Here is a 21,938-nt window from a genome sequence, read left to right as displayed (position 1 = left end):
AAAATACTACCACAGTGAACATTGCAAAATAATTGCAATCAAAATATTTAAAATTCTCAGTTGGTTAACTTACATTTTCCTATCCCATCTTACGATCATGATGATAGTAAGATAAGAATTTAGAAATAGAAAAGGCTACCATACGGTGGCTTTGAACTGCCACTTACATCTTGTATATATACATATAATTTTTAAATGCATGTGTGTTAAATTACATTTTAAATTTTTATTTTATTTAATTTTTATTTTTTGAAAACATCGTAAAGTTCTCATCACATCGCTTTCTCTGATGGCATTTCGTGTGAGGTCAAAACTAAATATACCTTAATGAAGAGTTAACTTATCTTTCCTTCAAATATAAGATTACACGTGTAAATAATTTTAAAGCTCTCAAGCTTTATTTATAAGCATCGAATTCTTATTTTTGGATGTCGTCGGTCCTATAATAGCACCTGTCCGTGCCGACAAATTGAATATCGCGCGTTAGCACGGTTTGCATGATATTTGTCAAATGCTTATATTTACATTCTCTAATTTTCTCTCTTCATAATTTTAATTTCGTTAATCTTTATTATGAATTTAGCTCCTTTCAGAACTGGTGTGCTTAATAGACAAAGAGTTGTGACGTGGAAAGTTAAAAAAGTTAACGCAAATGAAAATTGCGAGGGAAAAAATGCAAAATTAATTTAAAACGTACAATTGATATATTTTTACAATAATCTAATTAATTAAATTGAGCCAAAACAATATACATTTTGGTATTCCTAGAGTACTGAAAATGCATATACATGTAGTTCCTACTGTGTATTCTACCGCGCAGTGACAAGGTTTAAGGAATGTTAATTGATTAAGTTTTGTGCGAGTTAGTGGTGTGCCAATCACACAGACTAAATGTCACGTAGGCATATTTTATTTTTATTAACATCTCTATTAACGTGTTTAAAAATATGTATAAAGATTTAAGAGACATTCTCTGTAATGACTTGAACTTTTATATAGGAGCTGTGGCACGCATAGTCTAAGAATTTCTCCAAACTCTCTATGGTAAAAGTCTTTGATACCGTAAACTCAAATCAGGCAAAAATTGGTTGCTACGTGTCATGGTTACCATAGCAACATGTCCTAACGTTTGAAAAATGGCATTTTTCAACATGTTCAGAGTCCCCCAGTTAACATTTGCAGCAAAGCAAACAAGTGGCAATGACTGTTTCTGAAAGTTGAAGGCCTGATGTCTTAAATGCATGATAAACATGTTTGGTAAATCAACTATTACATACGTTACTATGGAAACAAAGTATTCAAAAGTAATAATTTTGTTCATTCAATTTTATAAAGTCATATACTTAAGAATAAAAACAATTATAGGTTGAAATGCAAGCAAATAATAGACAAGAGATCCTTGTAACATATACCAAGGACGAAATATGATATTTCTTACAGGTTGGCAACGGTTGCTATGGTTTATTTACCTCGAAAGGATTTTAAATTTACTCTCTTAGTATTTAAATCTTATCCTTTCTTTTTAAAAAGCATATTTCTATATAACTGATGATCAATTTTTAAAGGCATTGGTGTGACCCTAATTTTCACATTTCAAAAAATTCAAACCCAATTCTTTAAATAGAGCGTTGCTATGGAAATTAGCCGAAAAAATATGCATAAAAATCTGAAAAATATTCTGTTTCCTTGGATACGCACCCTTATAAGTAGATTCCCAAAACGTTTATGATTGATATATATGAACAACTAACCTGACTTTGAATTTTGACTACCACTCAATCTCTAAGTGGATGCAAAAAGCTGGCACATAGGGTTTAATATTGACATAAAATTAACAAAATTGAACATTTTCCCTTCTTGGTAACCATAGCAACAGTGTTGTATTTTTCAACAAACTTTATCAATATATGATATTCAACTTTAGTTCTACCAGTTAAGTAGTATTCAAGGTGAGTCAAATAATAGGTTTCTTGATTAAAAGGTAAGCAAATTCCTAAAGGAGCAAAAAATATCACTTGAAACAACTGATACGTTGTTTCCATGGTTACAATGCAAAGTAACATTTAATCCCAATTTTTCTTATGTTGTCGGTGTTGCAAGGTTCCAAGGATGCATATGTGTTAGTCATGAATTTTATTGTTTTTCCTCAAGATAGTAGCATTAACCCAATCATAGCAACAGATTTTGCATGGTTACGCTGTGTTACCATGGCAACCATGAAAGTTATTTTTAGAATAATATTGCCAATACCTAATTACATAAGGTCAAATATTTTTTATTGTTTTTCTTAGGTTGTTGATTGAGTTTGATCATGTAACATCTATCATTGGTGAATATTGAGCGTTTTTCAGCATTTTTCAGCATCTAAAATGTATTCCAAACGTACCCATGGTTACCACTTACTAAGAGATAAATTCTAAATAGTTTCTTTATAGCATAAGTGGCAACAAGGTATCATGTTTTTGGGAGAATGGTTTGTTTGTTTTTCTTAGTCTTTATTAAGGCATAATAAAGATTCAAAGTAGCTGAAAATCTCAATTTTTTCAACTTTTCTGGCTGTTACCATGGCAACCAAGACACATAGCAACGAAATTTTATTTAATATATGTTTCTGGTGTCAAGTTGTAATAATGGGCAAAGTTTTATCAAAATCGGTGACCATGCGTGGCAAAGAAGTTTAAGTGGTTACAGAGAATCGCTATTAATACGTATTTGTAAAGAAAATACATTCCGCAGCAAAATACATTCACAGCATATATGAAAATACTAGTATGTATTTAAAACAAGATGTGTTTGTGAAACACTGATGCCCACGTATGACAGCTTATGACGAAGGTTAAAATTTCTCAAATGCAAGTCAAACTCCAGATCAAAAGATCAAAAATGTTGGTCCCCCCCCCCAAAAGGTCTTGTCTCGGGGAATATACCTGTGAAATATGAAAGCCCTAACACCAACCGTTGAAAAGTTATGGTGATGGTTAAAGTTTTTCAAAAGTAAGTAAGACATCAAAGTCAAGGTCAAATGGTGCCCAAGGCCCAAGGGAAGGTCTTGTCACAAGTGATACACATGTACGTGAAATATGAAATCCCCAATGTTAAAGTTTTTTTTAAAGTAGGTCAAACTCCAACGTCAAGGTCAATGGGCCAAAATTTTGGTATCCAAAGGAAGGTCTTGTCACAAGGAATATACATATGAAGTATGAAAGCACTAGCACCAATTGTTCGAAAGTTATGACCAGGGTTAAAGTTTTTCAAAAGTGAGTCAAACTCCTAGGTCAAGGTCAAAGGGTCAAAATTGTTGGTATCCATAAGGTCTTGTCACAAGGTGTACACATGTGAAGTATGAATGTCCTATAATCAATTGTTCAAAAGTTATGACCAAGGTAAACTTTTTTTTTTTCGAAAGTAGGTCAAACTCCAAGGTCAAGTTCAATGGGCCAAAATTGTTAGTATCCGAAGGAAGGTCTTGTCTCAATTGCAAGGTATACACATGTGAAGTTTGAAAGCCCTAGCACCAACTATTCAAAATTATGGCAAAGTTAAAGTTGATAAAATTTAGCAAAAGTGGGCCAAACTCCAAGGTCAAGGTCAAAAGGTCAAATTTGATGGTACCCAAAGAAAGGACTTGTCACAAGGAATACACATGTGAAATATGAAAGCCATAGTTTCAACTAGTCAAATGTTATGGACAAGGTTAAAGTTTTTACGGACAAACAGACAGACAGCTAGACAGACAGACAGACAGGGCAAAAACTGTATGCCCCTGAATCTTCGATTACGGGGGCATAAAAAAGAACACAGCAGCACATCTACAGTAATTAATATTTAGATCCTGGCCCAGGAGCAATAAGGTGAAGGCAGAAGGAAGGAACAGAACCTTTGCAAATACGAGGGTTGATCCAAAATTAATGTCACAGCTGATATAAAATCTTTAATAATCGAAAGTTTTCAGCAAAACTTTTCATACTAATACCTCTATCTATTTTGACTTTTTTCCCCCCTAATTTCATGAAGACTTTATAAGAAATTAAAATGAACACAACACTGGGTCTCGCCTATCGCCGTACGGCGAGAATGTACCGACGTCGTTGTTACGTTTCTCTTCGACACATTTTGAATCTGATGATAAGATTTACGCAAAAAGATATCATTTGGACAAAGGTCAAAATAATTTAATACTATTCAACCAAAAAACAAGACGGTTTATAGTAAAATGGCATAAAAATTATTAAATGGAAGCACTGAAAGATTAATAAAAAACGGTGTGCGATGAACTGAAAGTATAACGTCATAACGACGTAGTTAACATTCTTGCTGTGCAGCGAAAGACAAAATCTAACGTTGTGTTTATTTTAATATTTTAAAACGGAATTTATATAATTGAATGAATCAAAGGCGAATAACAAAATAGATAGGGGTATATAAAATTTAGTTGATAACATTAGAGTATTAAAGATTTTATAGCACTTGTGACATTATTTTTAGATCAATCCTCGTGCTTCTTCATATCACATTAACATTATAACGTTATGTAATTGTTCAACATACGAAGTTAATCATGCTTATTTATTGTATTATTGATTTTTATCAACAAATTTGCAGATTTTTACCCTGCATTTAGAAATGTTTAAAAGTATTGCAAAATGTCGGTAAATGTACTCAAATGCAACACACATTTATTAAATGCATTTCATTCAGCATTTTTTTTTGTTTACATAACACTTTAAAAATGATTTAAGTTGAACGTGATATAAAATGTTTAAAATATCGGCAATTAAACAACTCCCAATAACTCAATGGCGACTTAAAGCCGCCTTACATACTATTCTGTAAAATAAACCTGCGATTTTTTAGTTCTACTTTTTGACTTGGAATCTTGTTAACGTGTAAAAAACCACTTGAAAAAAAAGTATTATTGTCACAGAATATCAATGGACAGTTCATCTGCAATAGAGTTTGGGGCTGTTATGAAAAAGGATTGTTTTCATTTCGAAGAAGGAGTCACCTTTATAAATCATGGATCTTATGGCGCAGTCCCATTGAAAATACGAGAAAAACAGAAACAGTGAGTAGATGTAAGATTTTTAATGAAAGACAAACAAATTTTGATATATGCAATTGACCTGCTTTCACTTAAAATGGGGGATATTAATGTGGGCCTGCCTGTGCATCCGTCGGTCCATCCGTCTGTCTCTTTGTCATTCTGTCTTTAACACTTTCGTTTCCGGACGATATTTCAAAAAGCCTTTGAGCTTTTACAATAAAATTTTATATCACACCTACTTATGAGCATTGATTTTGAGGCCCAAAGGTCAAGGTCACAAATTCATACATTCTACAGTGTATCACTTTTGTTTCCGGAATATATCTTAAAAAGCCTCTGAGTTTTATATCGCAACTCGTTGTGGTCTAAAGAACCCTATTAATTTGATGTCAAAGGTCAAGGTCATTAGTTCATACATTGCAAATAACAGTTTCTAGGTTATAACTTTAATTTTCTTCGATATTTTCTCAATGAAATTTAATATCACAACCATCCTATGGCATAAAAAGACCACTATTAATTTTGAGGTCAAAAGATCAAATGTCAAGGTCAGAAAAATTCACACATTCTGTCTTTGTGTTTCCGGACGCTATTCTAAAAAGTACGATGGCCGACAGCGGCCGCCAGTTTTGATTCTGAATATTGTCATTTTGTACAGCTTTTTTGTCAATTTTCGTTGACAAATTACAACTAAACTGGTAATGCTATATGTCCACATACAATTTTTACACTGACAATTTACACTGGAGAAAATCATTAAAATTCTTTCTTGTGATATGAAATGAAGATACGTAAAACAGGTTACTTGAAGGTGATAAGCTTAAGGTTCTAGATAGCAGAACAGCAAGGTCGGGGTGATTACAGATTAGTATTGTCTTCTAGATATGCTCTCTCGACAGATTGTAGTAATTAATTCATAAAATTCCATGTTGGTGTACCTGCTGGTCACATCATAGGTAACCAGGATGAAATTTTCCAGGTCTATCAGAAATTTGATTTTGTTCAAAATCGGACGTGTCTTTGATGTATGAATTTTGTTTTTTAAACAATGCGCACGAGGAAATGATCACATTAGTTACATGTACCTAAATTTTCGTTCCCGTGCCACATTGAAAAATAATTGGCCGACCAGGTGGAAGTCATGAGAGGTTGCGTTGGCCTTTAAAAGTGTTTCAAGCATTTAGTTATTAATTTTATGTATTTAGAGAGCAAATACAGACTCCCATATTTAAGGTTGTCATTTTATTCTTGCTTAAAAATGGGTATATTTCCGTATCTAAAGTTTTGTTTTTGATACATTCCATAAACTTTTGATTCGATGTTCACATGAAGAGCTATACTAAATCCTGTTTTTTTCTACCTCTACATAATAGGTAGAATCGAGTTGTCTCATACACGTTGAGGATCGAGATATATCCATTATATTCATGTATATCCATTACAACAAACGTATTACTTTTATTTGCCTTTTAATTACAATCCCAAGAATATCTTTTTAATGATACAACAAGGTGATAGAATGACGATTTACGTCTAATCTAGGATTAACTGGGTTACGATATCTCAGACTAATTGAGGGTGAAAGTCATTAAAATGCTCCTTATCTCTTTCAAGCCACCTGTTTTATGTATCTTAATTTCATATCACACGAAAGAATTTTAATGTTTTTCGCTGGTGTAAATTGTCAGTGTAAAAAGTGTACATGTACATATAGCATTACCAGTTTAGTTGTAATATGTCAACGAAAACTGACAAAAACGCTGTACAAAATGACAATATTCTTAATCAGAAAGTGGCGGCCGCTGTCGGTCATCGTAAAAAAGCCTTTAAGATTTTGCAATGAAATTTTATATCACAACTCATCAATGTGAAATGTCAAGGTCAGAAATTCGTATAGCAAAAAATGGTTTCCAGATGATAACGTTATAGTTCTCTTTGGGCTTTTTTCACTGAAGTTATGTATCATAACTCCTAGTGACTTAAAGAAGTCATCTTTCGATGTTTATGTCAAGAGGTCAATGTCAGATTAATTAATTCACACAATCCAAAAATTGGCTTCCAGATGATAACTTTAATTTTCTTTGAGCTTTTTCAATGGAATTTTATATCACAACTCCCACTTAAAGAAGACCACCGTCGGATCCCACGGGTGAGCTCGTCTTTTACTTATCACCAAAGACAAACAAATTTTGATGTATGCAATTGACCTGCTTTCACTTAAAATGGGGGATATTAATATGTGCCTGCCTGTGCATCCGGGTGATAAGTAAAAGACGAGATCATCCGTGGGTATCAGACGATGAAAGAAGACTTCTGTTGAATTTTAGGTCAAAAGGTCCTATCTTAAAAAATTAGACAGAAACTTTTTCCGTGATATTTACTTAATGAAAAGAGAAAAATATGCAATAAAATGTAATTTTACATTCACTCTTTCTAGTAGGTCGTGACTATGACTATACTATAGGGCAGAGTGGAGACTAAGTAAAAACCTATTGTCCATTGTTCAATCAAATTTTGGTAGGATATCTGAGTTCACTATATACGTTTAACAAAATACTAAACCTAGTACATAAATCTAGTCATTAATGTTAATCTTTAATATCTTCCAGTATATTGTCGATCTCAACTTCAGTATAATAATCTAACACGATAGGAGATTGATCTCTCAATCTTTCAAAATATTTAGCCATACATTTTCGATTTTTATTATACTAGTAATCAGTATATGTAGATAGACAAAGAAAAACACATTTAACAAAATACACCATCCTGAAACCGAGCCCCTAACTACTGGATGGATATAATGCAATGTATGCCCATGTTGCAAAATTAATATTATATAATACAGTAAAACTTGTCTAATCCTGACACAACTGGTTCCATAGAAATTAGAATTTTTAACTATTGAATTTACTGAAAGGCACTTAAAGTAAAAATCGTATTATACAAGATTTCGGAATACAAACATTCGAATTGGACAAGTTTTACTTTATTTTTAATAATAATGCAAAAAAAAAAAAAAATCATGCAAGAAAATCAAGTACACCTAACTTACTAAAGCTTTAGTTGTCACATGTATGAGAAGTCCTAATTATACTTGTATATTAATTTCAACGTTCTCTGACGTACAGATTATTGGATGAAGTAAATGATAATCCCGATGAATTCTACCGACTAAAAGAACATGATCTTTATATGAGGGCCAGAGATGCTGCAGCAAAATTTACAGGGGCGGATCCTGAAAATTTGTTCTTTGTTCAAAATACAACGACTGGTTAGTAGTTATTAGTACTATATACTACAACGTACACTGGCTAAAAAGTGTTTGGTCAGCGTCTAATTAACAAAACAAAAAGGTCTACAAAATGATGATGGCAAATGTAAATAGATCAAGATTCGAATTAGTTAGATAATTTGCTCGTAAAACAACTTTAAGGTGTAAACAGTGTCCTGAAATCCTTGCAATGGCAGAATGGTGACGGAATCCTAACGAATGTGTTTACCTTTAGAGGAGTTGCGAATACCTGTCGAAGAGTGACCGAAATTTCATCGTGTGAGTTGATAAATGATTAGACTTAAAATGAGTCTTAATGTTTCCAAGTTCTTTTTTTTTATGATGCTATGAATGACTTTTTTTTACCGTAGGTGTACAAATTCATCAATTTGATATAAAACTCCCCATCAAAGATGAGCAAGAAGTTGTAAAAAGTATGACCGTACAACTTGACAAACATCCACAAGTTCGGCTGGTTTTGTTAGGTAGATACTGTTTTACACTTTTCATACTCCAGCATAATCACAGATATCGTAATTTACATTCAGGCAATAACTTTTTGTCGATCTTCTTCCAGACCACATCACCAGCCACACGGCGCTAGTATTCCCTCTGAAGAAAATGATAGAAGAGTGTAGGAAAAGGGATGTTTTAGTTTTGATAGACGGTGCCCATGCCCCAGGGCAAGTAGAACTAAATTTGGAAGATCTCCACCCTGATTTCTATACAGGGAACTTCCACAAGTGGTTATACGCACCTCGTGGATGTGCAGTACTCTGGATCTCAAAGGATCACCACGACTGGTGTACACCACTTGTGACGTCACTAATGTATAGAAAGAACATTCAGTTGGAATACTTCGACCAGGGAACACGCGACAATATACCATATTTTTTAGTACCAGATGTGCTGGATTTCTACAAACAGATCGGAGGAATGGTAGAATAATATTAAGCTACAATAGACTTGATAGTCATTCAATTACTCTAAACATCATTTTTTCCAAGGGGTGATAATTTCGCGGAAACACAATTTCTGTTCAGTCTGCGGATAGAAAATTACGCGGATTTCTTGAATTGCCATTATCTGTCTTGCATGCACTTTACTTAAAAACTGGTTACCGCGTACATAGCATAAATTAATCCCTCGTGAAAAAAGTACGTCCACGGTATCTCTGTTTAAAATAAAGTCATGAAACTTTGTTTTTGGAAGGAGAAGATCCACCAGTATACTGGACCTCTCCTGGAGAAGGCGTGTTCCATGATAACAGAACGACTGGGAACTACGACACCGGAAATACCGAAATCAATGGCGGCTCCCAACATGAGATTGATCTTATTACCAGAATATAGAGATTATACAGCAGAGACAGAAGTTAGCAGTATTATACACCTCTCCCCCCCCCCCCCCCCTGCGAAAAGCGGTATATAGTGGGTATATATAACAAGAGATATGTAGTGATGGGGTGTCCGTCCTTCCGTACGTCCGTAATATTTGAGGTAGCAATCTCATATCCGCAACTCCTCCTATACCACTGAGTAAAATTTAATCAGACTTTTAAAGAATCTTGATAACAAAGTGCCATTGTGCTATTTTATTTTTGATCAGGCAGATATTTTGGGTTTCTCACTGTAAAACATGGACACTGCCATTCTTTCTATAATTTGGGGGATACTCATCTCTTATCCGAAACTCCTTCTTTACCACTGCATAAAATTTAATGAAACTTCACAGAATCTTTATTACATAGTGCCATTGTGAACTCCTATTTTACTTTATGATTGGATACATTTTGAGCATTCCCATTATATTCGGGGGGGGGGGGTCTTTTTGTGAGCTCACTGCTAACAGTACCTCTAGTTTATAAACTCCTCAAATTGAACTTGTTTTATGAGATGGGCTGGGCACAACCAAACATTTCCAGTTTGGGCGGGAATTACCAAGCAAAAATTCCTTGACAATTAAGCAAAAAATAAAAAGGGCATCAAACGTAATTATTGATGTGTTCTCGTCTTCATAATTGATGTTTTCTATAGTATATTAGTACTATATATCGGCAAAGAACAAGGTACGGTTTCAATACAAATCTTGCCCTGTGTTTTTCTTAAAAATGAAAGTAATGTATAAAAATTAAAACTCATGCTTTCTAAATCATTGAAATTACATGCAGAAAGATCATACAAATAATTTTTCTCACATGACCTTCTAAATGCTAATTGTGACATCATAAACTTGTGCATTTTACCGTATTTTCTTAAAAAGTTGCAGAAGACACAACTTTTCAATGGAATTTTCTTTCAGATAATATTGTCCACAGGCATCGCCCACAAAGATTTTTAGATATGTGATTTTTCAAATAATTTTACACAACATATCTGAATATTAAAGTGGGCTTCAGCTGTGGACACTATTTTCTTAAGGAAAATAACCCTTGAAATGGGTCATTTTGAGGCTTTTTCTGTTTAAAATGGAGAAGTGCATCAAATTAATGATGTCATATTTCCAGAATGGTACTCTTTCATGCCATATTGTTTCCTGATTTATCACAGTCATAAAGTCAACAAATATTTAAGCCAGTTTCAAAACTTTTTGAAAACATTAAATTTTTAGAGCACAATAAAGCTAAAACCGTACCTTCTTCAAATTTAGGGGACACAGCCCCCGTGTCCCTCCCCCAGTTCCTAAGGCCGTGCAGATGTCGCCAAGGGAATAAAATGGCTAAAATACCTTAATCACAATTTACTTAAAGTATTTATCAAATTCTTTTTTTCAGGAAGGGGTGATGTTTAAAGACATAATGACCAAATATAGAATTAATTGTGCAATATTCCCAGCACATGGTCACCTCTATCTCAGGTTATCTGCGAACATTTACAATGAACTCTCCGATTATGTAAAAATAGCAGACGTACTAGAAAATTTACCCAGAAGATGAGTATGGACGATAGATGTGCAATATTGCTTTGTTTGGTCTTTCAGTTGCCAAAGTAACAGTACCCTAGTCCAAGATGGCGACCGGAAAACTGCTTCCTTTCTTTTCTGCTTGAATTACGAATGATATAAGTGTATATTACAAAATGGGTTGTTTAATTGTAATATTTTAAATACAAGCACGTAACTATAGCAAAAATTTTGCATAATTTAATCTACGCCTTATAAAAACGATATAGCGGCTAGAAAATTCGAATATGATAAGGATAAAGCAAAGCTAATCGTAAGTTATAACAGTTATACCCTACTCTGTAGCAAAATTGAAAGGAGGATTTTCTAATACGCGTTATTTAAATAAAATCTTCAAGACAAATAACAAATGCTTCTTAATAAATAAGGGCAAAATAAATTAAGAGTTCATGGCAGAAAACATTAATATTTTAAAATTAAATAAAGTAAATTGGAAGCGTGGTTGCCTGTCGCCATCTTGGAATAGGGTATCACACATTACCCTATAGTCCCTTTCTATGTATACACTACACACTTGTTATAATATGATGAATTCCTCTCTGTCAACATCTATAAGTATCATACATGTAACTTTCACTTGCATCGGTAAGAGACCATGACGTGTAAATATCATCATTGCAATGTATAATACTATAGGTATTGTGTTATATTTGATAAAACATTGATATTCAAAATCTCGTCATATATATATATTCGAAAACTTGTGATTCATATTCAAATTTTTGTGATTTTATTAGAAAACTTGTGATTCATTATTTACAATATTGTTATTTATATGCGAAATCTTGTTAATAACATTCGAAAAAGTTGTTATTTCATACTTTAAACTTGTTATTCGTGTGCAAGAACTTGATTATCTTGTATAATTTATATGTCTTGTGATCCATTGCCTAAGTGAGAGTTATATCCGAGAAGTTGTTATTGATAGTTTAAAACTTGTTATTTGTGAGCAAAACCTTGTAATTTTATGCAATAAACTTATAACTTATATAAAAAATTGACATTTTTTCACAGTTCAGTCTTAATCCAATCCTTGTATAGTTTTGTGTAGTCTTTATTACTAAACAAGGAGAAATACTAGAATACATCTTTGATTCTAGACTAATGCATTGAAACATATCTAGTTATTAGAGAAACCATAGAGTGCAAAATGATATTGGAAACTCTATTTGCGTCCAAATAGATGTAAGTGTAGTTCAGATAGTTCACTTACCACGCGGAAGTCTAGCCAGCAGAAATTACGAGCGTGAGAACACAACATTTTGATGATCTATTAAAGAGTACTATTATTACACCATTAGTCTATGTGAGAAGGAAAATGAATGACCTTTTTAGCGTTCTAAACACAATAAACATTTGAAACATTAAAATAGAATACTAAATCTTTTGCAAAATAAAATCTAATTTTTATTGTTGTAATTTTGACGACTTACTTATGTATCTATGAAGTCAAATTAAAATCTCCAACTCATGAGATTTTTTTTTATGCAGATCTACTAAATGAATACAAAATAGATACAAGGTCACAAATGGAAATATATACAAAACACTAACAATGACCAACGACACGAACAATAGAATTTTTTTTTTTTTTTTTTTTTTTTTTTTTTTTTATTTTATACAATTTTACATGTTTAATTTGGAAGTTGAAATCCAATTTCTTTGAAATAATTCCGGACCTCTGTGAAATACGTCCTGTCTGGTGTACTCTGGAGAAGTACGATTTACACAAATGAACGAATTAATTATCACTCATTAATTACGACAAAGTAGTAAATCGTACAATGTTGAATTCTCTCAAAATACCTTATCTATAAATGCTGAAAAAAATTGAAAGATAGGAGGGCAAATTTTCATATTTATTTTGGATCTCTAATAACTTTTCTTTAAAACTGTTTTATCGGATAATTATAGGAATAGTTAACAAAAATGTAAGCAATAAATACTAATTTGGGTTATTCAAAAATTGAAAATGTGAGATTAATTGTAAAGTTTACACTATTTGGAGAGAATAGTCTTGTTTATCAAAATCAGAAATTAGATTTAGTTCACGTTCTTCCTGGTGAAATCATTTAGTTTGTTAATACCATTAAGGTGGAAGGGCATCAGTCTGTGCATCCAGAACCTGTCCTTTCTTTTTTTCTATGAGCATCTGTCCATTTTGGGTTATGGTCAATAACACTATTGTCATGTCCTATTTTTGACCTTGTGTCAATCAAACGCGTCCCGAAATTCTAGTTTTAATGACTTCCAGATAAAAGAAGTTTCTAAGCACGCTTTTATTATATTTCGGTGTGAAATGTCTAGCAAGTTCTAAATCATGATATTATACTAAAAATTTTTAGAAAATGTTAACTTCAAATCTGTATCTCAGCCCCTTTAAGTTCCTCTGCCGCCTGTATGCAGCCAATTAATGGAGGTTCCTTAAAGACCTCCGCCATTCTTTCGTTGGAATAAAGAATTGGAAATTTCTTTTTATAAATATCATTGAGGTTCTTAAGGACAGGAGAGTAAGTGGTTAGCAGTGGAACCATGCTGCTATTTTTTCCTCTTTGTACAAGTTTTGTCCGTCGTATTCTATATTATCTCATCAATAGCGGTTTATATGGTGTGGGCTTTGTAGTTCTCTTGCATAAATGGGACTTTAGGAAATTGCTTTGAATCTACACTACCTAAAGATATGACTGATCATGGCTCTCTGTTCTTGAGAAGATTTTTCAAGATATTCTCTAAATATTCCTATGAATAATTTGATCCCCTGCTGTTGCCCCCTACCCCCCCCCCCCACCCCCCGCCGGGTAGTTTCGGTGGGGGCCATGATTTGCACAATCTTGGAACTACACTACATGAGGATGCTTCTATATGAATATGACTAAACATGGCTATGTTCTTGAAAAGAAGATTTTTTAATGATTTTACCTACATATTCCCATGTAAAACTTTGACCCCCTGTTGTGGCCCTGCCCTACCCCTGGGAGTCGATCAGGATTTGTGAAAACTTGAATCTACACTACCTGAGAATACTTCTAAATTCATATGACTAATAATGGGATTGCTGTTCTTGAGAAGGTCAATTTGCTACAGATTCCAATGTAAAAAATTGACCCACTGTTGTGCCCCGCCCTATCCCCCCCCCTCCCCACGGGAGGGGGGGATAGTTATGATTTATACAAACTGCTGCTCGTGTGAGCTAAAATGAATTCCTCGAGTCTGTCGCAGCACTCCACCCACTTTGAATACGGTGGGGTGCATATGGGTAAATACAATTTTCAATTGTATGACATTTTTTTGAAAATAATGTTTATTTTATGAAAACTTTTTTTTTTTTTTTAGAAAAAGACCTTATCAAAACGTTTTCTTTGATTCAAAAGTGTGTCAAGGAGTGTATTATCGTACTGATTATAAAACATGATTTCACATAGTTTGGGCACAATATAACCTCAAGACATACATACTTGAAAAACTGTAAGTAAGATGCAATTCATTGTATAATTCATTTGAAGTTCTAATTTTAATTAACCTTCGCAAATATTGTTTGAATATTTGAGTACATGTATTTTTAAAGAAAAGAAGGATTCAAAGGGGGTATGTGTTTTGTGTCATTTAAGTATTCATATTAATTAATTTCATAAATTGATTGAAATTCTCTAAGTTTGGATTTTCGCCCCCTTTACCATGCCAATAACCCCACTCGTGTCATTGTTCAATGTAAGAGAACTTCTATCTTTGAAATGGAATTTTTAACTGAAAAAAAAAATATTGAATTGATTCACTAATTTTCTTTGGAGAAAAGACATTTTTATAAAGTTTTATAAAATTCTGTAATTAAGCTTTAATTTACTCTTAAGTTAAGATTCCCTTGTCCAAGTCAGATTATAAATATGAATATCAAGAGTATAAATCGACATTCCAGAAGACCTATGGACTTATCAACAACAGAATTTGGAGCTGCCATGAAAAAAGAATGTTTTCATTTTGAGGATGTATTCACTTTTATAAATCATGGTTCCTATGGTGCGGTTCCTTTGCAAATACGTGAAAAACAAAAACAGTACGTATTTAACATGCTTTAGAATTTTGTTATGACGGGTCATAAGATGCGATTGATTTGGTCTATAGTTTCCTAACGTGGCCTCACTCTTATTGTCAGTTGTATTATAGATGTCCTTTATTTTTTGTGTTAAGAGTGTGGATTATCTGTGCATAATTCATACAGGTCTTTTTTCAAGACATGTTACGCCTACAAAGTTAAAAAACAAAACAAACAAACAAAAGAAACATATATTTTTTAAATCAAATAATCATCAATAATACCTGTACCAAATTAAAACAAAAACTTTTGATAAAAATATTGGTCGATGATTATAAACAAATCAGCAAAATACATTGTACTAGTATGTTTATACGAATAACGTCAAGCGTTTCAAAAATGGGGTAACTACCCCAGGCACTACATACATGTATAAGGCGGACTGGGAGGCAGCAGAGAAAGTGATACTAATCTATCCCCCCTCCTTTGCCAAATTTATTTAAAAGTCTGTGGTTTTCATGGTTTACTTACAGCTTACTCAAAGGGAAAGGTTAGGATTTTTTAAAAATAAAATTAAGATCATTTAGCTTTGAGAAGTATAAGGATCACAAATCACATTGTAGAATATATGCCAAGTATACAAATAAATGTTTTCTAAGCAAATGCAAAGTATACGTGTATTGCGAGTATCTTTAGCGTCATTAGAAATGATAGCTAATGTTTGTAGACGGTATCAGTCAGATACGAATTTAAGTGAATTTTCCGACAGAATTACTCCAAAAATTACTAATCAAGATATTAATTGCCTTCTCTGAATACTCAATAAGGTGCAATGAAATTTTTGTGTCTATGTAAAAACCTACAGAAACAACAAAAGGACCAAGGGCCTTACCGGTCACCTGATACATTTTTACTGAGGTTTGATTAACAGAGCCCCGCATTAATACCAGAACTCCTGACCCAGGGGTCATAAATTTAACAATTTCGGAATAGGCACCCTTGCTCATTACAACCATGCACTAAGCTTGTTTGCTTAATACAACGGAGCAGAGAACAAGATTTTAGAGAATTAATGCATTTTCACTACATAATCAATAGAGCTCCGCCTTAACAGCTTACACCAGAACTCCTGATCCGGGGGCCATAAATTTCAGAATTTCGGAGGAGGCATCCTTTCTTATAACCATGCACTTTGTTTGCTAAATACCCAGGGGCAGAGAAGATTTTCAAAGAATGTATGCATTTTCACTACTAGTGTATGATCAAAAGGTCCCCACCCTAACTCCAGAACGCCTGATCCAGGGGCCATGAATTTCAAAATTTTAGTAGAGGTGTCAATGTTTATTACAATCATGCCAACAGTTTAAGAGCTTGACTGCATTCATTTTGATGGTTTTATAGTTCCCCCGGGGGGGGGGGGGGTGCAGGGACCATGAAATTCATATATTTTTTCCTCTTCACCCATAGATGCTATATGCCAAAAATACCAGTAGCTGAAATTTGTTTAGCGGTTCCAGAGAAGAAGCTGAAAAATATCAATTGTTAACGCACGACGACGGACGAACACAGATTGCAATAGATTACCCGAGTGATCAGGTGACCTTAAAAACCAGAGAGGTGTAATATGATTGCTGGAAAAAGGCTTTTGTGTGAATAGATGAAGATATTATATATTACTTGAAAATTGCGCTTTCCAATGTTTTGATTTTAATAACTATACCTGTAATATTTGTATCTGGGGTTGTACTTATATAACCGCAAGGCATCTGTGTGATCTTAGAACTCATTCTTAATGTCCATATTTGGTGGTCAATGTGTCAGAAGGCATAGTAAATTTATCGATTAGGACCAGAGGAGGGGTACAAAGTCACAAAGTTTAGCTGTATTTTCAAAATCAACATTGGAACACATGATAATACTTGTGCAAGCGGTTTTGGCCTGTCACTAGCGATTGGTTAGCTTGTCTCTCCAACCCCTCGTCAAATATGTTCCTCATTATATGTACATGTACCACCTTTTCTTTTCTTACTTTTCCTAAGATTATTGGACGAGTTAAATGACAACCCGGACTTATTCTTCAGACAAAAGGAGTTTGAGCTCTACATCAGGGCTAGAGATGCAGCGGCAAAATTTGTAGGAGCGGATCCAGAAAATTTAGTTTTTGTACAAAATACTACAACAGGTATTTAGTTTAAAACACGCGTCATTTCAATTGTTGATATCATGAACTCTTTCAAAGAGAGCAGCAATATTAATGCAATTATTGCGTGCATCAATTTAACAGATCAATTGATGATATCAAATATTTTGGAGGTCCCTTAAAAATCTGTTGGAGTGCCATTCAAACATCAATTCAAATAATTGAAGATATCTTTAATTATTTAAAGATACCTTCAAAATTATTTGATGCGCTTAACATTTCATTGAAAAATCTTTTCAAATAATTAATATCTTTAATTCTGAATTATTGCGCGCATGCACGCGTGCAATAATTCAATTGAAGAGAGCAATAATTCAATAAATGCGCACAATAATTGAATTTAATTTATTCTCTCTTAAGTTGTATTGATATAATAATTAATGATATGATTATCAATGATATATTTGATTCAATTAATGTGTGCAACGATCATTTTAGGGATATTTATTTTGTGATATCTTCAATTCAACATATCCATAATTCAAATAATGATTTCTTTAATAAATTGTTGCTCTCTTTAAGGATTGATATGCGCATTGTTTCTTCTCACAGAATCGTTGTAAAATAATAAATGTTATTTGAGTTAATATTAACTATAAACCTGGGATAGTGAACATTTCATATCACAATTACTATCAGACACTTAAGATGATACTCTTTGTTTAGCATTCCGATTTTATATGAGACTGCTTTGATTGTATATACAAATTTGTTTTTGGTTTCTTTATTTATGTTGACTGTATTTTTATGCTCCCGTAATCAAAGATTCGGAGATAAATTGTTTTTGATCTGTCCGTCCGTCCATCTAGCTGTCTGTTTGTCCACAAAAACTTTAAAATTGCTCGTAACTTTTGAACAGCTGGTTCTAGGGCTTTCATACTTCACCTGTGTATTCCTTATGACAAGATCTTTCTTTGAGTATCAACATATTTGAAATTTTGACTTTGACCTTGGAGATTTACTTTCTTTTGAAAAACTTTAACGTTGGCCATGACTTGAACGGTTGATGCTATAGCTCTCATACTTTACGTGTATTCAATGTAATAAGACCTTTCCTTGTGAACAAATATTTTTGACCATTTTACCTTGAAGTTTGACCAACTTAAAAAAATTACCATAAGTTTTAAATGCTTGGAGCTAAGACCTTCATATTTCACTCGTGTATTCAATGTAACAAGGCATTTTCTTGCAAGGTACCAACAATTTTGACCTCGGATATATATGGAATTTGACTTACTTTTGAAATGCTTAATCCTTGATCATAACTTTGAAATGGTTGGTACTAGGGCTTTAATATTTCACATGTGTCTTTTCTTGTGACAATTTTTTTTTTGGGGGGGGGGGGGCTACCAACAATTTCGACCTTTTGACCTTGGAGTTTCAACTACTTTTGAAAAAACTTTAACCTTAATCATAATTTCTGAATGGATGATGGAAGGGCTCTCATATTTCACAGGTGTATTCCTGAAGATAAGACGTTTCTTTTAAATTAGCTAGCAACAATTTTGACCTTGAACTTGTAATTTGACTTGCATTTGAGAAACATTAACTTTTGCCATGAGCAGCATTTGAGAAACCTTAACCTTCGCCATGAGCTGCATTTGAGAAACTTTAACCTTCGCCATGAGCTGTGTTTCATATCTTGTCCCCCCCCCCCCCCCCCCGTAATCGAAGATACGAGGGCATATAATTTAATTATGCTCTGTCCGTTCATCTCTGTCTGTATGTCTGTCTGTCCGCAAAAACTTTAACCTTGCCCAAAGCCTTTGATTGTTTGAAGCTATGGTTTTCATATTTCACATGTGTATAATTCCTTGTAACAAGACATCTCTTTGGGTAGCAACATATTTGACCTCATGACCTCGGAGTTTGATCTACTTTTCAATATTTACCAAACTTTAATCTTGGCCATAACTTGAACGGTTGATGCTTAAGTTTTCATACTTCACATGTGTATTCCGTGTGATAAGACGTTTCCTTGGGTACAAATATTTTTGACCTTGGAGTTTGACCCACTTAAAACGAAACTTTAACTTGGCCATAATTTTTGAATGGTTAAAACAGCTTTCATATTTCACATGTGTATTCCTTTTGAGAAGGCCTACCCTTAGATACCAACAATTTTGAAATATTGACCTTGACCTTTGAGTTTGACCTTCTTTTTGAAAACTTAAACCTTGGCCATAAGTTTTGAACGGTAGTGTTAGGGCTTCCATATTTCACATATTTGGGTACCAATATTTATCTCTTGACCTTGGAGTTTGACTTGCATTTGAGAAACTTTAATTCCCGCCATGAGCTGCCATAGGGGGGGGGGGGGAGATCAGTGTTTCACAAACATATCTTGTTTTTTTCTTCGCTACACACCTTTACCAGGTGTCAACAGTGTACTGAAGTCATTGTCATGGCAGAGAGGTGATGAAATCTTAGCGACTGTATCCACCTATAAGGCTGTAGCCAACGCCTGTCGACAAGCGGCGGAAGTTTTGGCGGGTAAATTTGCCATAAATGTAAAACACGCCATTGATTTCAGAAGTTAAAACTTGTGTTTTCCAACTACGAACTGATTTAATTGACATTGAAAATTTTCTCTGTAGGAGGAGAAATTCGTCAATTTGATATCAGGTTCCCAATCAAAGATGAACAAGAAGTGGTGGAAAGTATGACAAATCATCTTGACAAATACCCAAAGATTCGATTGGCCGTTATAGGTACATCATTTTTTTTAAACTGACTGAAAATGTTGTCCTAGCTTTAAAAAGTCTGTTATACAGTTTATACCCTTTTGGATATTTAATCATTCACGATATTTGTTAAATCTTAGAAGCTTTTTTATTTTCTGTCTGATTTCAGACCACATCTCCAGCACTACAGCACTTGTATTCCCTTTGAAGAAAATGATAGCAGAATGTAGAAAAAGAGGCGTACTAGTTTTAATTGACGGTGCGCACGCCCCGGGGCATGTAGAAATCAATCTAGAAGAATTACAGGCCGATTTCTACACAGGAAGCTTCCACAAATGGTTGTATGCACCCCGCGGCTGTGCAATACTTTGGATCTCAAAACAACACCAGGATTGGTGTACTCCTCTTGTGACGTCAAACAATTATAAAAAGGGCGTTCAGCTGGAATACTTCATACAAGGATTACGTGACAATATACCATATTTGATAGTACCAGATTTACTGAAATTTTACAGAGATATCGGAGGAATGGTACATATATGTATAAGCTAAAGCCCCTTTTCAATACTTTACATGATTTATCTCAAGGTTCATTGACCCTCTGATAAGAGGGATAACTCTAACTTCAAAAAATGACTATTATTGATTTCCTTTAGGAAATACTCAACTTTTAAGACAATTGCTGTAATGTCTTGTCCCACAAGACATGTCAAAATTGTGTGTATTTTAAGTTTAGTACAATCCATTATTAAAGCAAAATCTTATATAAGTGAACACAGGTTTAATCAACCTTGAAGCGTTCTGAAATATTAAAGTCTGGTTTTGGATGTTTAAATTTTTTTTTCTTTGTAAAGGAAAGAATTCATAAATACACTGGACCTCTCCTGGAGAAGGCGTGTTCCATGGTCGCGGAGCGACTGGGGACTACGACACCAGAAATACCGAAATCAATGACGGCTCCCAACATGAGACTGGTCTTATTGCCAGTATATAAAGGATACACAGAGGGAACAAATGTAAGAATATGTTGTTACTTAGGAAGTTGATTTTTATTTGGTAACAAACCGGCAAACTATGTTAACAGAATACCATAATTTCATTGTTATTTGATGTTTGAAGTTTATGTCCAGTTTCCCATAATATGAAACCTAAAATTTTAAACACTAATTCAATATTTATCAAATTAAAATATTTTCTAAATAATAAAGAGTTCTGAAAACCCCATGTTGAATCACTGGATTTCTTAGAATGTCACTTTATGCTGCAAAGACAACTTTTCGTATAAGCTTTCTTCAACTCAAGACCTTCATCTAGTGTCTAAACTGATATTTTCAATTAACTGTAATGACTGCAAAATTAAAATGATTCTTGTGTAGTAACATGGCGATGTGTTTTTTTTAAATTTGCTTTTCTTTTGCAGGAAGTGGCAGATGAATTGCTACTGCACATAATGACCAATTACAGACTTCATTGTGCAGTATGCCAAGCACAAGGACAGCTGTACCTCAGACTCTCTGCCAACATATACAACGAACTCTCCGATTATGAAAAAGCTGCTCACATTCTGTGTAATTTACCCCGAGATTAAATTATGTGTAAACTGAGAATCAACACATATATTGAAATATGCTCTCTCCTTTGCACAGCAATGTGCTTTACTCAGACATGCGATAAATTTCTGTTCTAGGGAGATCATCATTTTCTCAATTTCTTGGCTAAGGTGACCAATTGTGATAGAATGTAAC

At 33.7% G+C, this 21,938-nt stretch overlaps 2 protein-coding genes across 2 annotated transcripts; both read left to right on the top strand.

The window, feature by feature from the left end:
- Positions 1 to 4,931: 4,931 nt before the first annotated feature.
- LOC133192588 (uncharacterized) lies at positions 4,932 to 11,330 on the top strand. Its single transcript, XM_061328579.1, has 7 exons — positions 4,932 to 5,065; positions 8,176 to 8,318; positions 8,481 to 8,597; positions 8,690 to 8,803; positions 8,896 to 9,257; positions 9,531 to 9,699; positions 11,096 to 11,330. Exons 1-7 carry the CDS (start codon positions 4,932 to 4,934, stop codon positions 11,251 to 11,253), a joined length of 1,197 nt encoding a protein of 398 aa, XP_061184563.1. The 3' UTR covers positions 11,254 to 11,330.
- Positions 11,331 to 15,199: 3,869 nt separating this feature from the next.
- On the top strand, positions 15,200 to 21,781 carry LOC133192870 (uncharacterized). Its single transcript, XM_061328874.1, has 7 exons — positions 15,200 to 15,330; positions 17,349 to 17,491; positions 19,886 to 20,002; positions 20,107 to 20,220; positions 20,363 to 20,724; positions 21,048 to 21,209; positions 21,614 to 21,781. Exons 1-7 carry the CDS (start codon positions 15,200 to 15,202, stop codon positions 21,779 to 21,781), a joined length of 1,197 nt encoding a protein of 398 aa, XP_061184858.1.
- Positions 21,782 to 21,938: the final 157 nt, after the last annotated feature.

Source organism: Saccostrea echinata, unplaced genomic scaffold (genome assembly GCF_033153115.1).
Source record: "Saccostrea echinata isolate AGI-Se365-2 ecotype Australia unplaced genomic scaffold, CSIRO_AGI_Sech_v1 ptg000025l, whole genome shotgun sequence".
NCBI lineage: Eukaryota > Metazoa > Mollusca > Bivalvia > Ostreida > Ostreidae > Saccostrea > Saccostrea echinata.
Note: the sequence above shows the minus strand (reverse complement) of the source record. Positions and strands in the feature narration are given on the sequence as shown.